This window comes from Dermacentor albipictus, chromosome 3, assembly GCF_038994185.2.
Source record: "Dermacentor albipictus isolate Rhodes 1998 colony chromosome 3, USDA_Dalb.pri_finalv2, whole genome shotgun sequence".
Lineage (NCBI taxonomy): Eukaryota > Metazoa > Arthropoda > Arachnida > Ixodida > Ixodidae > Dermacentor > Dermacentor albipictus.
The window spans coordinates 44,357,737-44,373,959 of NC_091823.1; the positions used below are offsets into that span (position 1 = coordinate 44,357,737).

The 16,223-nt window shown below is 40.5% G+C and overlaps 1 protein-coding gene across 6 annotated transcripts in view; it reads right to left on the bottom strand.

Moving 5' to 3' along the window:
• Positions 1 to 16,223, bottom strand: part of LOC135898204 (uncharacterized) — a 33,876-nt gene that overhangs the window by 3,238 nt on the left and 14,415 nt on the right. For 4 of the 6 annotated variants that reach the window (XM_065427035.1, XM_065427033.2, XM_065427036.2 and 1 more), the window contains 7 exons: positions 14,778 to 15,036; positions 12,422 to 12,529; positions 11,643 to 11,791; positions 10,493 to 10,588; positions 8,516 to 8,728; positions 3,313 to 3,381; positions 1,695 to 1,852 (listed from right to left, as the gene is read on the bottom strand). In XM_065427035.1, coding sequence (XP_065283107.1) covers positions 1,742 to 1,852; positions 3,313 to 3,381; positions 8,516 to 8,728; positions 10,493 to 10,588; positions 11,643 to 11,791; positions 12,422 to 12,529; positions 14,778 to 15,036 — 1,005 coding nt within the window. In that variant the 3' untranslated portion in view covers positions 1,695 to 1,741. Of the gene's footprint in view, positions 1 to 1,694; positions 1,853 to 2,428; positions 2,627 to 3,312; positions 3,382 to 8,515; positions 8,729 to 10,492; positions 10,589 to 11,642; positions 11,792 to 12,421; positions 12,530 to 14,777; positions 15,037 to 16,223 lie in introns of those variants that run through there. The other 2 variants (XM_065427034.2, XM_065427037.2) reach the window with 2 other exon arrangements.

A 16,223-nucleotide genomic window follows, 5' to 3' on the forward strand; every position in this document is an offset into this window, starting at 1 on the left:
CATATTCTAATGCTGAAGAGATTAAATGATGTGACGGAAAATTCAGGCAATATTTTCCTTTTCTCTTTATTTGATTCATCTGATAATTCAACCAACTTGCGAAGTCTTGTCAGGGTCAAATTAAGAGAAGTCTGCAGAGTTTATGTATATAGAAAGGAAAAAGTTGACAATCACTTAAGCATCCTTAAGGGGAGACTCTCCTCGAAAATGCATCTTTTAAATATTTGTACTAGAGATTTGAAGATACGCTCACTTATAGAGCATTACAAGAATATTTCAAATATGTGATTAGTTTCTGTGTAACCGCTATAGTTCTTGAGTTATGTCCTACACAATAGCAAAATAGAGCGACTTTGTGGGCACTTTATTATGTAATAAATTTTGATAAAAAGCATTGCACTGTAGCTTATTTAGCTCCTTGTAGACTGCTAAGTGCAGATACCTATTCAAACAGCATCTACAATTACTGCAACTATGAAAAAAAATTAGCACACTTCAATTAATTTTTTCCACAATCACATGAAAATAACTTTGTACATTTATAATAGCCTTATACTAACGAAATTCGGCATGCATACTCTTGAAGATTTGTGCAGTGCTGATACCTACTTGAATTTTCAATATCTCCAAGCAGTAGTTGTAAGAGTACAAGGTTATATTTAAGGGAATTGCGAAAAAACATAGTTGAAATATAGTTTCAGTTATTGTACACGCTGCTTGGCTAGATATTGGCACTTTGTGGTCTACAAAGAGCTAAACAAGCTACAGCACGATTCTTATTGTGAAAATTTAGTTCATAAAGAAGTGCTCACAAAGATGACTATATTTGGCCGTTACGCATCACATAGCTACATAAAAAGTAATTACATATTTAAGATCTGCATAGAAAACCCTATAATTGACTGAATTTTGAGTTTTGAGTCTTCTTTCTTTTTTTGCCTTAGTCTTTCCTTCAGTTGATAGTCGGCGTTCGTGTTGTCCACTTCTCTTGTGTCCGTGTCTGCACGCCTTAGCGGTTTTTTGCATTATAAATTTTCAAATGTCAAGTACAAGTAATGAAAAAAAAAATGTTGTTTCGAGGAGCGTCTCCTCTTAAGTGATTTGAATGCAAAAGCATGAGGACTTGTCCAAGTTATCAACTTAATTTAAACTCCACCTTAATCAACCTTGCCTAATTTGCACCAACCTTAATCCACTTTAATTCACCTTAATCCAATTTTGGGAGTGCGCCAGGTTGGTTTTTTGGGGTTTGGGCCACGGCATCTATCCAGCATTGCGGCTGTTCACCGTGGCATTTCGCAGCATGAGCCGCAGCAGGTCCAGCGCCAGGAATATGACGTCATCACTTGGTCACGTGGGTTTGGTACCATCAAATTATAACACCGAATGCTGGATTTTCTTCTTCATGGGGCATACGGTACTTTCTCATCAATAAAACCAAGAAATACATTCTAGTCCTCTGTTTTGTTCCCTAGTGTGGTGCTTGCAAATTGGCACAGAATTGACACACAAGTTTAAATATACAATTCAATAGTTCAGTCAGCTTTCTGAAACTAAAAAGGACTTCTAATCAAAAGACATATCAATCATCCCATAAAAACTTGTTCATCAACTTACTGACAGCCCTGTGCACAGTGTTTAAAATGCCATGTCTACGTCAACATACTCAAGTTAGTACAAAATAAAAGACTTACCAGTCTTTCTGTCTGCAACCTTTCATGGGCAGCCCTGAGACACAAGATCAGCCTGTATTGGCTTGGATTTCCACAATTATGAGCTTCGAAGCAAATGCCATGAGCACGCCAAAAACGACAGTCATAATAGTGCCGTAGCTCAACGAAAACCCGAATGTCTAGAAATGAAAGAGAGCGTAGTCTGTCACACTCCAATAAAGACCCTGGCAGAACAGGCAACACATACAAACCAGAATATACCGCATTTCCCTGTGTGAGACCCACAGCCCCCACTTTCAAGGTCAGGAATATGAAAAGAAAATTGTTTCACTAAAACTGCTCTTTCAGCGCATAGCGTTCGGTATCAGCTGATACAGTCGCTAAAAGTATTATAGTTGCTGGACTAACTAACAGCATGGATGGCAGTGAGGGCAACCACCTTTACAAGTGCACCAATGAGGTAAGCAAGAACCTGTAACAATTCATAAGCAGCATCGAGAGCGAAATGCATGAAAAATGAAGTGGAACTTCATTATTCGTGCTGTACAGTGCACAAACGTGTATGTTGAGCCGGGACCACACGTAAGCTTGCAGACGCACACAAGCTTGCGCCTGCGTCCCTTGCATTTGCCGCACCTTGCAAGGAATGGTAGTTTGCACCTACAAGAGTTAGCCCACTTGGCTAACTGAAGGAGATCTTTACATACGTTGCCTTGTACTTCATATTATTGACAGTGCTTTAAAATGCTTAAACATTGATAAATGCAACTCTTTTATTTTTATAGCCATTAGACCAGCGCAAAAAGCAATGAAGAAGCAGATTCTCGCATGACCACACCACAGCTGCATAGCCAGGCACATGGAAATGCGGGGTAGCTGGAGCCCGATATCTGTCTGGAACCGACATCCGTGCTTGCGTCACGCTTGGACTCGTACAATCAGTCCCGCACCATCTGCGGATGTGTAGGCACACCGGCAAGCGTATGTGTGGTTTGGCCTTTAGTGCATAGCCAGCTTTTGTATTATTCCGCACACCATTCATGAGCAGGGTTTCAGCAGGTAGTCATATGCCTGACTCATGCAAGAGCCACACCCTACCAAGATTGCGAAAAAGATTGTCCGGGTCTTACACAAGTAAATACGGTACTCTCTTATAAAAACTCCATAATGATGCTTTGTAAAAAACAAAACGAAAACCCCCATATCAACCACACAGCATGAAACAGAATATACAGGAATTCTTCCCCCCAGCGGAAATGAAAGAAGAACAAAGAATATATAAGCCTGGATGTACTCTTCCATGGCAAGTAGTGCAGGCAGTGATAATGTTTCACAACTTATGTTTTCGATATGCCTGTGCTACAAGTCTGGCTCCAGTGAAGATTTGTTCCATACACATTAGACATGCACAAAAGAGTAAGCAGACTTCAGCAATTTCTCCCACTCTGTAATAACTTATTGCAACAGAAGTTACTAAATTTGGCAGCGAACTGTAAAGCCTACTATGAAAGCACAAAGCAATGACAGCCAATTTTACATCCTGCACTTCGAATCTTTTTCTTTTTCACTTCAACTGTATGACGTGCCTCCAATATTTACTGATACTACAATGCAATAGCGTACAGACAAAATAACTCACGCTCAATTGAATGGGTGCTTTTAAAAGAAAATTCATCATCGCGAGTCTTTCCTCAGTTGGACGAATGCACTGCAAGAGGAGACAAAGATACTGCATGAAGCAAGCAATGGTAAAGGCACAGCATGAACTATTTTACCTAAGTCCAACACTAAGCAATATGCCTCAACATTACTCGTACACACTGCTCATTGCGACTTCTTTCCACTTTTCAAAACATTCCACATTCAATACAGAGGGTCAGCGGTTAAGAACTACAGCAGACTCTGCTTAAACGGAACAAAAAGGGAGAAAAAGGGAGTTCTGTTTATCCAAAGCTCTGTTTGGGCAAAGGATAGAAAAATCAATAATAATTATTTTACTTGAAAAACACTGAACTTTCTTATTTTACTGCAGGTGGAAGAAAACAGACATCATTGTGCTATGCTTATATTATCACAACTTCTTTTGCACTATTTACAAGCTAAGTGTTAATGTACAAAAGCTTTAAGTATTCTGTGCAGCGCTTGTGTTCAAAAGAGCCTTTGGAGACTCTGAACTTGCATCGTTTGCCGTCTGATGTGAAACAGTAATATGCACTGGAACAGTAATACATATCTAATATGTCATCATCACTTTAATATTTCACCATGAACTTCTGTGATAACAGTACCCCAATAGTCTTGACAGAGCAGGCAACAAAGGCATCATCTAAAGTGAACAAAGCAGTAGTGGGAACCCGAATGTAGTTTAATTTTCTTCCTCCTCAGGGATCACTTCTCGCCTAGTGAATGGTGGAAACAGTGCTGCAACTTTGTTAACGTAATTTGCCTTAACTTGCCTGCAACTGCGTGATGGATTGGATTTCCTTAACTATTCACTAGCATTACCATTTGATATGGTTTTCAGAGTTTTCTTGTTTCATTGACGGTGAAATGCACCATAAGGTAGGTAGCAGTTTCAGTCCAGTTTAGTTCAGCCAGAGTTAACAACAAAAAGCATATCATTTAAACAAAGTTTATTAACTCTGCGCCCATGGGTGGCCAACCAATGTTAGCACACTCGTTTCATTTATCTGGCATTTCCATTTAAGTTAGGTTTGTTTACTTGTAGTCCACTGTAGGCAGCATTTTAAATACATAGTCACTGCAAATCTTTGTTAGATCTGTGCAGATGTCACAATACCCGATTATTAAACGAAAGTACAGGCCATCCACGTTAAGGGACGCCTGAAGGCAAATTTTTTGTCAAGCTAAGATAATAAACTACTGCTCCAAATTAAGCAAATTCTCAGTTTCACCTTGCATGGAGCTTTTGCAAATAAAATAACAAATGTAGGACAGCAGTGACACCACTACTGAGAACCTATAAATCTGATCGCATGTTACGTCCCATTCACAATTCGTAAATGGTAGTCAAATACTAATATAAAAGTATACCTACATTCCAAATCAACCTGAAGAAAAGTAAGGTCTTGCTAAGTTCACTGGACCTTTCTCTGGAACACTGACACAAGCCATCCACACATTGCTGTGCAAATGCTCTTTGCAGTAGTGCAGCAACCTCTCTATTTCACCCTCTGTCTGGCAAGCACACGATCATTGCACAGTACTAACATATGGTCATACATACTTTTGGCAAATAGCACCAGAGAACACGAGGGACAAGAAAAAAGATCAGGACACTTAACATAATGCCTCTCATGATCGTTCCCATCTCATTTCTCGTCCCTTGTGTTCCCTGGCGCAATTTGCTGTTACAATGATCCAATTACCATATTTGCACGATTCTACTGTGCCCCTGGTTGTAATGTGCACTTATATTACCGCCCATATAGCCAAAAAAATAACTTGGTGCCAATTCTACCACACCTATCAAGTAACAAAACCTGAGTTGATGCATGCCATGCTTAAACTATGTTATGGAACGTACAAAGGCACGCAGATGCACACACAGCTGAATCTTAGCGGCTAGTCGATATCGCAGTGCAATGACACCTCCTTTTTGCTGTCTACCGACCACAGAAAGTCATCTTCAGTTCCATCTAACATAGCATTAGAAAGGCCGCACTTACAGGAAACTGGAAAATGGCGACCGCAAACCAGGGCATAAAAAAAGAAAACATCCATTCACTGGCAGTGTAGCTTGCTACCTTGCATTGAGCTCTTCTTTCTTTAAGAAGAATCAATTTAGTTTTTGATTTTGAGTAAAATGAGCTAAGACTGTAATGCGTATGTAAATTCCAAAGCAATTTTTATTCAAGAAAGGTGTGCGTTAGAATTGTGCAAATACGGTAGCTCCACAATATGTTTGGAACATATTTTCAACATGGGTGTGCGAAAATGCGAAATCTTCGAATATTACATTTTTTATATTGCTATTCAAAGAGAAAATTAGGTATTCAAAAATTTTGGATATTCGGTTGGATACAAATATTAGAAAAAAGAACAGAATATATTGCTGGCTGTGCGGGAGCAAACAAGGTTCTTAGTATTTTTTTTTCTATGTAATCCAAGATTATATGTCTGACTTTTTTTATGAATTTTGTGATAATTTCATCCTGCTGGCAAAAATTCACCTGTAAAGCGCGCTCAGCCACTAAACGAATAAGTATTGCGAAAAAGCCAGCCTCTCAGCGGCAAGTAGCAGGGATTTGCGGAGAGCGAAGGTGCACTTAATGCGCAACAAAAAGGGGGTGGGAGCGACTGCGCAATAGAATCAATTGAAATAGGAACGCTCTTTCATGAAGTACAGGTACAGTGGGCCGATCCTCCGCCGCAGTGCCCGTCCCTGTGGTCTCACTGTGCAAATATGCCAGCTCCCCACCGCATGCCCATGTTGCACCTCTGTGCAGCATATGGCACGCCTGTTACAAGATTTCAAAATAGAGCGATAGCCGATTAGTTAAGGCAATACGCGCCCAAGTGGAACTTGTATTACAGATATCATAGGCGATGAGCGTTCCGCGATGGACGAAGCCTACGCGCATTGTGGTATGTAAAAGGTGCTATTCGGATATGAGTACACATGCTCACTTGGAGTTATATTCAAAACATTTTTTTTTTTCATGCAATTGGGGGCGCGACCTCCCTTCTTCCTGCGGCATAATGCAAACTATCTCACATTATATTGGCATGTGTGCTATATTCTTACAAATGCAATACCTCTAAAACAGTGAGTCTGTCAGATGTACCACACTGAAAGAAAAAAACAGAAGGGCCTTGCTGCACAAGGTGTGGTGCAGACCATCTGTTTACATGTGGCATAAAATACAGTTCGATTCCGTTAATTCAACCCTGACGGGAGGGGCGAAATTTATCTAATTATTCGGCTGGTCAAATTACAGGAAAAACACGGGAACACAGCACTGATTCATTTGGAAGTATTTTCCCGATTTTAACATGCCTTCGTATCAAACACACGGCCAATTTCCAAGTGTCCAAAGCAAAAACTAACGTACAAATGTAATTAATCCTACTAAACAAGGTAGAAATCTAACGTGCACCCAATTTTTTAGGAAGAAAAATGAGCAAGAATCTAAATATGTGTTGTACAAAGATCAGCTTCGCCGCAATAGTTTAGTGTTATGCGGTAAAGGATACAAACATCTCGCAGTGTTTGGTTATTGTGTCTGATTGCACCGCGCAGAAAATTTTCGGCCCACTGTTTTTTCAGAACATAAGAAAGCGCATGCGTTAAAATCACGTAACTACTGTAATCAGACACTGTGAGCCACCACTATTGCTTGAAAATCTTCCCAGGGCAGACCGAAAATGTGTTTTTGACGAAAGCTCATGTGTGCTCAACACATTCACGGTCCCCTAAGCTCTGCTGAGAAAGATGCTGCCCCTAAAGGTGTCGATATTAAGGTCACTATAGATGTCATGTGCACGTACGCTAGCTGTTCAAGTTCGAATTATCTGGCGAAGGTCAATTTTAGGATCAAAATAACTAAAGTTTGAGCCCATACACATGCATGGGTGCCCTGCTGGGACCTTTAGCAAGGATTGAACTAACCGAAATACCAAATTAACCGGAGTCAAATTAACAAAAGTCTACAGAATAGGAAAAAGAAAAGAATCTTCTTGCAGCTACTTCCTAAACAACGGTCACAGCAAACAGTACAGCACCACTTCATTCAGGTTGGATGCGAGCACAGCTTTTGCGTTGCTCTTGCTCACAACTGGCACAGGGTCAATGGCCTCCAAGTTTATGGGCATTTGATGTTGTATAAGGCACAGGCTGGCAAAAACAAACATCTAGTGGGAATTACTCAATTTTCTAAGTTAACATGAGCGAAACACACAATCATTTAGTATAATGGCTTGCTAGTGTGATTTTTTACTGTTGACAATGTAATTTCGATGTTCCAACATGTTGGAACATCGAATATTGCCAAGCTTGCTAATAAATGCATGTGCATATCATTATTCAGTATTCGATGTGATATATGAAACTATTGCAGTCATATTCAATTCATTTTCAAATAATTTTATGTTCATACACCCCCAATTCTTTCCTGTTCTTGTCAAGCAATCTATCAACATTGATCAGAACTTTTTAAACCACTATGCCATCTCTTGGTGAAGAAAATAATGTTTAGAGATTTTCAGGACCATGGTACAACAATCAGCTAGACCTAACATTTATTTGCCTTTACTGTCCATTTAAAAAGCAGAATATTTCAGCAAAAAATTCCACAATGTAGCAATGTCAATGCTACTTCGTGCCAAATTCAACTTTGGCACAAGAATGCAGATATAGTGTAATGGATACAATAAATTGTCAGATTTACTGCAACATAGATCTAAGATGTTTCTCACTTACACCAGCATGTAACGATTCTAATAAATGAATATCGAATATAACAAAGGCATTTTCATGTCAGATGCGATTTTGTTCTTATGAGGTTTAACTGTATTGCTTTTTGTTTTCTAAAATATGAACTTCCCAAGTCAACTTTTTATCTAAATCTTTTCCTCAATATTATATCATATTTGAGGCAACAAGGAAGGAACCAGATCAGGTCATGCAACAGTGCCATTCTGGCTCGCACATCTTAGATCAGAATGCCACAAGACACCGCTATCCTTTCACTTCTTTCACATATTTAGAGTAGGTCACACAACTATGTGTGCCACACACTCTTTTCTGTGGGTAGTTCATGCCAGTACCACAACAAGGAATGATTTGGCAATCCCTCCAACATCCTGTTATCTGTCATCACCTTGATCATGCGTGAACCTTCCAAGTTGACCTCGGCAATGGAGGAAGTGATGACAAGTAGCAGGGTCAGCGGACAGACAAACTGCACCACCTCCCAGACGGTGGGGGAGTGGTTGAGCCACGTGACCAACTGGGACGAGCACCAAAACACCACCAGGGCTATGAGGCTGCCCACCCAGCGCTGCAGGGCTTGCCCAGTCAGGCGCAGCCGGCACTGAAAACAGACCACGTGGGAGCAATGAACCAACACTGCACGACAACAGAGATCTTATGTGAAATGAAAAGTTACTAGAGTGAGTCGTGCTGTCGTTGCGAGTCAGGCACCAGCAATAAGACGGAACGTACAGAATACAAAGCATAGGTTGAGATAGGAAGTACCACAGCGGGTGCTTGCTCAATCGCTGGAAACGAGGTTGCGCGTTTTATTCCCAGCTGCAGAGGCCAATCTTGAATGGGGGCTGAATGCAAAAACACTTTTAGACCCACAGGGCCTCCCACCAGCTTCTGGCCTCGCAAGAAAAAAAGACCAGTACATAGATCATGCACTGACGATCGTGTCTGTGAAGTATCAAACCACTGCTGCGCAGTCACAAAAACTGCTGAAATATTATACCAAAGCCAGTTCACCCTTCCTCTCGAGGAAGCCCTGCCTCCTGCCAAAGAATCAAGGTCTAAATCATAATCATAAATCTAATCATAAATGGCTCTATATAAAACACACTGCCCGCAATGCAAGTAATTATGGCACATGACTTAAGAATCCAATGAAGAATGCCCAAAAGCACCCCTGGAAATGCGCTGCTCAGCCAAAAGGAGAAAAAATAAAGGAGGCGGCACTCGTGACAGAAACCTGACGTGGTCCCTTGGCTCCAGTATGAAAGAAGGCAGGGAAGGAATGTCACCTGCAGACACTGTTGAGGCAGAGGGAGAGAGGGCCTAAGTTGGCAAAGAAGCTTGCCTCCTGGCAACTTGGCATTGCAACATTTCAATTTCTCCCCTCTCCTCCAACAATGAACCAACTGCAGTAAATTATTGCAGTAAAATGGTCTGTAAGCAGCACTTCACGACTTCCGGTGTGTAATGAAAATTTCCAGTTGGAATGGGCAAGGTTCTCCTTAAAACAGAGATAAAAATAAACTGAACAAGTAACAAATGCTTCTGCAGTGCCAGAAAAGATGGACAAACGAAACACAGGCGGCGATGCCAAATTTAAGTTCTCACACCAGCTTGCCATGACGTCATGAATTCTGACCGCCTCTGCTCACGCACAGTTAACTTTTTATTAGTAGAGATTAGCTACATTGTATAATCGAGGGGCCAAAAGCTGATCTTGTCAAGGTACTAGAATTTCTTCGGCACCACAACAGCCTAAATATGAGAAAATACTCCGAGATAAGCGAAATTAAACTGATGTACCGGTGTGGGTTTTAGCACAAAATTCAAGAAATAGAAGTTTAGCCTTAATTTTTTCTCTCCAATAATCAAACACTTACTGCAAGATCAATGAAAAATTAGTTTCAAAAGAATACTTTATCGGTCTAATCTAATTTAGCGTTCCTTAAAACCTTGTTACATGGGCACTCTGACCAACAGTTAAGCTGAACCTCAGTTACAGCCTACTGCAGTCATGCACGGTTACAAAGAAAAGCTAATTGTGTCTATATATTGGGTTGCCGTGGTTAAGGCAATAACTGCAATTTTATTTTTCATGTAGAGTTGCATAACTGCAGCAGGCCACAAGTGAAATTAAGTTTAACCATGTTCGAAATTCCCACATAAGCAGAACATTACGTAATCACTAAATAAACCTGTAACCTATGTGCAAAGCTGCAACATACTCAAAAGCAAAATATTATGGTAGACTAACAAAACAGCGAGACTGGGAAGATAACGGTAGTGAAAGTCGGTTAAGCATCTCTGTACAACTACAACGAAAAATTGTTTTTTTTGGCCCTGTTGTCAGGAGCAAAGGACTTACCAACACCTTCCAGTATACATGAAGTATTTCAGCTATTGACAAGCTTCGTGGTGCCCGAGAGGTGGCCACACTCAGGTCTGCTGATCTTGTGATATCCTGGATTGAAATCAATCGTTTTTGTTAGTGTTGTTGAAGTGTGACGATGGTGCGATAAATTTTGCACATCAAGAGAAATATGAAAAGCAATACTTTTAACTCCGCATTTATCAAAAGTGACTGGTGCGTTCAGCACAACATAATGTCACTACAGTGGCGATTTCTTCACAGAAAACCTATAAAGAGAGAAGGACCGCAGCAACATGTATCTACATTTTTTTGCTATGCAAGAATACGTAACACAGGAAAAGACTGACCCCAATTCTTAGGAAACTGGCACAAACACCACCAGAACATTTAGTTAAACAATAAGGGTTATAACAAACTTGAGCTTCCAAGTCAAAGGTAAGGTAAGGGCGACCATGCAAATGTGTGTGAGTTACTTATAGCCCTCTATGCAAGAACGAGGTAAGCTACAAGCATTTAAATTTTTTTTTATAGAAATATAGTTCAACCTACTTATAATGATAGGCAATGTTTGTATATAGAACTATAATGATATAACTCAGGAACTGTCTAGAACAGTTCTTGAGTTCTTGAACTTTTACAGTTCAACTAACACGTAGCATATGAATACTGCTAAAGTCATATGCTTTGTGGTTTCTTTTTAAATGACAAGCACCCTTTCAGCTACAGATCCACAAATATAAGGTTACTGTCCCTCTCATTATTTTTCCATTCGAAGAACTAATGTTCATCAATGGCTATATTGCTTCTGTAATTTATAGGAAGATGTGTATTACCACATCTTGCCCTAACCATCTCTGGCACAGAATAATTACTAAAACCAGATCTGTTCTTCACTGTTCTTTATAACGTACACATAAGCCATGCAAATTATACAGAGATTAGCTCATGCTGGGTCACACCAACATCGTCACACCGACACATTTCACGGCTTTCAACACCGAAAAGCATGAAATCACAGAGAAGAAGCTAATAGGATGAGCATTTATGCTCTTTCCTCCATGCAACATTCTTTTGTTAATCCTGAACCTGTGAGGATGCCAAAAGCACAGGTTAAAGAAAGTAAGTCAACCGCTAACATACTCACAGCATCGTAGTTTCCACTGAGAACTGAAATGCATGGGCCATCCTCGCAACTTCTCAGCTGGACATGCCTGCGTGATGATCCCTGACTGTAGCAGTCATCCGGAACGTAGGAGCCACTCGCAGACATCTTGTTTTCAATCCAAATACTTTCTGTTAAGTAAAGAGACAAACTTCAAGTAGATGCACACGTATGAACTGTCGTGTTGCAAAGAGGACAAAAAAAGGTGACATGCATCACTGAAAAAAAAGAAAGAATCAAAAAATATAATTTGTGATTGTCACTGACTCCCTGCTAAACCTTTTGTTTTTACCATTCGTTTCCCTTTTACTACTTCTTTTTAATTCAGGTAATAAAAACTGACATACAGCTGACTGCTCGGTCTTATGTATTTTTTTTTTTCAACTTGTTTTCATCTGTCTTTAGCTGGTAAAGCATTTTGCCAATCCTACCGAACTCTCAGCCATATGAATATGCTGCAATGGCTCCACGAAGCAACGACAAGAGGATGCTGACAAATATGGCAGACAATAACATAGCTCTCTTGCGCAGCGAATAATCATCTCTAGTATATGTCCTACAACTGAGGCGGGAGAACCATCCAAAGAGCTCATAAGCCTCAGTCTCTATTCTTTACAGCTAACAATTTTTCAATAGGCCTAAAGACCTATCTTTTTCAAATAGCTTATTCATCACCACCATTCCTGTAACCTGCCACCGCATCATGCTTGTGGTAACATGTTTATGCCAGCACAATAGTTCGAGACAACATAAGCACTGACCTTGACAAATGTCTTCAGCTGTCATTGGAGAACTATAATATTGCTTGGCATAACACATTTCATAGTTTACTGCATCAGCCTCGAGCTCCGTGATGAACCTTCGTATACCTGAAAATGAATGTCAATGCTTAAAAAAAAGGAAATTTAACAGCTCACGCACGTACACAGCCTCCGATTCTAAATGTTTAGTTTTCTAATGTTTGCATTAGGAAGCTTTGTAATCGGCTAAATAGGTGCAATATCACAGCAGAGTTGTGAATAAAAATGTATAACACAGGGCTTGTGAAAATGATCTCCCTCAATGCACCCAAGAATTTAGGCCTCTTTTCTATTGATTACTAAGAGAAAGAAAAGGATTTTTTAAAGTGCCATGAAGACCACTTTTCTTTAGCAAGACTTTTAGGATACAGTAGCATTTAACTTCTTCACTTGCTGTTGTTGCTTAGTGGAAATGGTGTTGGGCTGCTAAGCACAAGATCATGGGATAAAATCCCGGCCATGGTGGCTTCATTTTGATATGGGGATGGGGGGGGGGGGAATGCAAAAGCACCAATGTACATCTCTATTTAGGTGCACATTAAAGAACCCCAGGTGGTTCAAATTTCTAGAGTCCCCCACTACGGCGAGCTTCATAATCAGATTGTGGTTTTGGCACATAGAACTCCATACTTAAATTTTTTTAGCACTCAACTTTTATAAATCAGTTATAAAAGGTTGCCCCAAGGAAATGCTTTCCATCTAAAATTTTATTTTGTTTACTTGTTTCTAATGAATTTCTGCTCACTTTCATCGCCGTTAGTTTTGGTGGAAATAAGCACAAATTAAATTTAACTTTGACCCACAAAGCTAGCTAGACTTCACACATCACTGAAGGCTGTCACTGCATTATTTCAAATCTCTATTACATGTGGCCCACATAAGAAAATGGACAATGATATGTTCGGGAAAGTCATTCTGCTTATTACACATTTCATGAACTAGGATGCAGCACCAAAGAATATGCAGAACAATGTTTTCAAACATATGCAACAGACATTATACTGGAGAGTAGGTACTCCAATTGAATGCATAACCTACAATCAGGGCAAGAAGTCGCATACAACTCAGTTATAGAAGAGAATGGAAAGCCGAGATACTTGGAACTTATCACGGCTTAGAAACTTGAGCATAAAGAAATGATGTGGGCAAGATTAAATATGGCGTCCTATTTATTTTTTATTGCAAAGTAGTTAAATATAAAGCACACATGTGCACTATATAGGCACAACTGCAGAAAGAATGAAAACAAACAGACACCTAGTGAGGTGCCTGTGCAGATATTCAATATCTTTTTGGGATAGGGCGAGGGATAGTTGGCTTATGCAGCATTTACTAGTGGATATATGGAAAGCTTCAATAACTTCCCTCGTGTGCTGTTTTGTCATCCTGCGATTGTCTTTAGCCTCACTCACACCATTTCTTCAAGCTGTAATTTTCAAGCTCTGAATGCAGTTATAAGACCCGTGCACAAAACCCAATCAATCATTCTATCAACCAATCAGGCACATATCACTGCTAAGATTTTAAGGAAGGACAGACATAAAATTTGTGCTGCCTTCTTTTTATTTCTTTATTGGACAGCTGTTGAGCCCGTAATTATGCTATGGAGCCTGAGAGCAACAAATATTAATTATGCTACCTTTTAGTACAACTATATACGAAACAAGCATCAAGTGCAGCGTGGCTTTGGACGTGAAGCAGGCGACTATTCTCATCATCGAAACCTGATGCTGCAGCCTCGTGGTACCAGACACCACTGACGCACACACACACACAGTAACTGTGCTGCAGAAAGCTGGGTCTATTCAGTACTCAATGACACAAGAGGGGAAAGCAGGTTTCCCTGCATTTCCAAGAGAGTCACCATGCCGACTGGCACGCGCTTGAGTTGTTTGTGATACCAGTTTCAGTGACATGAATAGCATCCTTCACATTTTTAATTGGACACATTAAAGGGTGTGTAATTATTTGCAGCATACTTGAGGAATTATGGCTTCATACAATAATTATGGAGCCAATTAGAAAAAAAAAATGGGACGCAAGATTTTCACGTAAGTACTCCATTGATAATCAAATCAGTTCTGCGGAAACCTGGAAGGTGGAGGCATGTTCAAGAAAGGTAAATTTGTCATTCACCCAAATGAAGCATGAAGCTAGAAAGAGGAAACCTCTACAGGTTTCTCTGAAAGATAACTTTGCAGTTGAGGAAAAGCCCTTTCACTCCTATAATTACAAACTGCAATTTCTGCATTAGCAGACGCTAGCTACATCTGTTAGGAAACAAACAGAAGGGCTAGATGGGAACAGGCCCACTCACCTATGGTATGTGTTCGTGCAACAGACACCAAAACCATGCACACCAGACCATGCCACATCAATGAGAAGATTGAGTAGATGACACGCAGAAGAAAATGCAAGGTGCAAACACCACGTGGGAAACCGATCAGCGCACACGTTTCGCCCTGTATCATGGCACGTGCACTGTATGCATTCACCGCCAGAAATACTGCTCCCAATATTATGGCAAGGACTGCCGCATTGATCTTCAGCAAAGTCTTGGAGTGCATCCTGATGTCCTGAAAGCAGGCAGTAGCAAAGGTTCAAGCTCATGATACTATATATGTACACATATAGACTGGCATAATTGGAAAAAAAGTTCTGTGTGAAATTCTTTTCTCTTTGCTCTGCTTTACCAGTGCTCGAGTCTTGCATGGAGGTCACCACCTATGTCTCTTGATACAGATGAATGTTTTTTAAAAGAATGTTTGGTCAAAATCTAAATTTGGGAATGATTCTGTTCCCAAAAACACATTGCACTTGCTCTCTTACAGTTTTTTTTATTAGCTGTGTCAGAAGAGGTATCAGCACATGTAGGCAGCACTGAGCACTCCTCTTTTCTGACATAATTGTGCATAAAAGTACTGAACCGCAAATGCCCTAGGCAAATGCCAAGGAGGTCTATAACTACTGTTACATTATAAAATTGCATATTTTGTTATACAAAACAGGCTGCAATATGTAACCTCTGTGCTAGACTACGGCAGACTGGGCAACTCCGGCAATTTTTCGATGTCAACGGTTCTCAATGAAATTTGCTGGGTGCATTCCTCTGAGCACTTCCGTCATGTTCTTAGAAAAGCAGGTTTGAGAGTCGCACAGATTTTTTTCCAAATGAATTTAATTAACTGCCTCGAACACCCTACCTTATCCTTCTTCTCAGCTACAGGCCACATTGCGTATGACATCAGGAGTGTTCCATGCAAAGCATGCCGGGATCATGCAGACAACAGCAACGAGGAGTCGACGATCGTTAGCTAGTGCATGGCACGAGAAGTTGCTGTCGCGAGAGTTGCGTACCCTGTAGATGGGCAAGGGACAGGAGGCAAGTGGTGTTGCATTGTTGGCTGCATGAACTTCAGCCCCGCCATCCGCACACAGAATTTGAGCCAATGCTGACTGCGTTCAGCCACGGTTAAACATATACGTGACAATCACATAGTTCATGCGTCTAATGCTGACGGACCTGAGCGACTGACCTGAAGCTAATTAAGCCATCAGGATGAAGAAAACTCCCTCTGTTGTTCACTTTTGACCGTATGGATTTGAAATAAAGCATTTCCCTTTCCGCACAGTGCACACACAAAAGCTAGAAGCAATGATACGGAGCAGTATCGACATCAGTACGCTGCCATCTTCAATGGAAAGCTGTCAGCCGTACTCACCGACACTTCCCTAAATGAAATGTGACCACGAACTTGGGTGT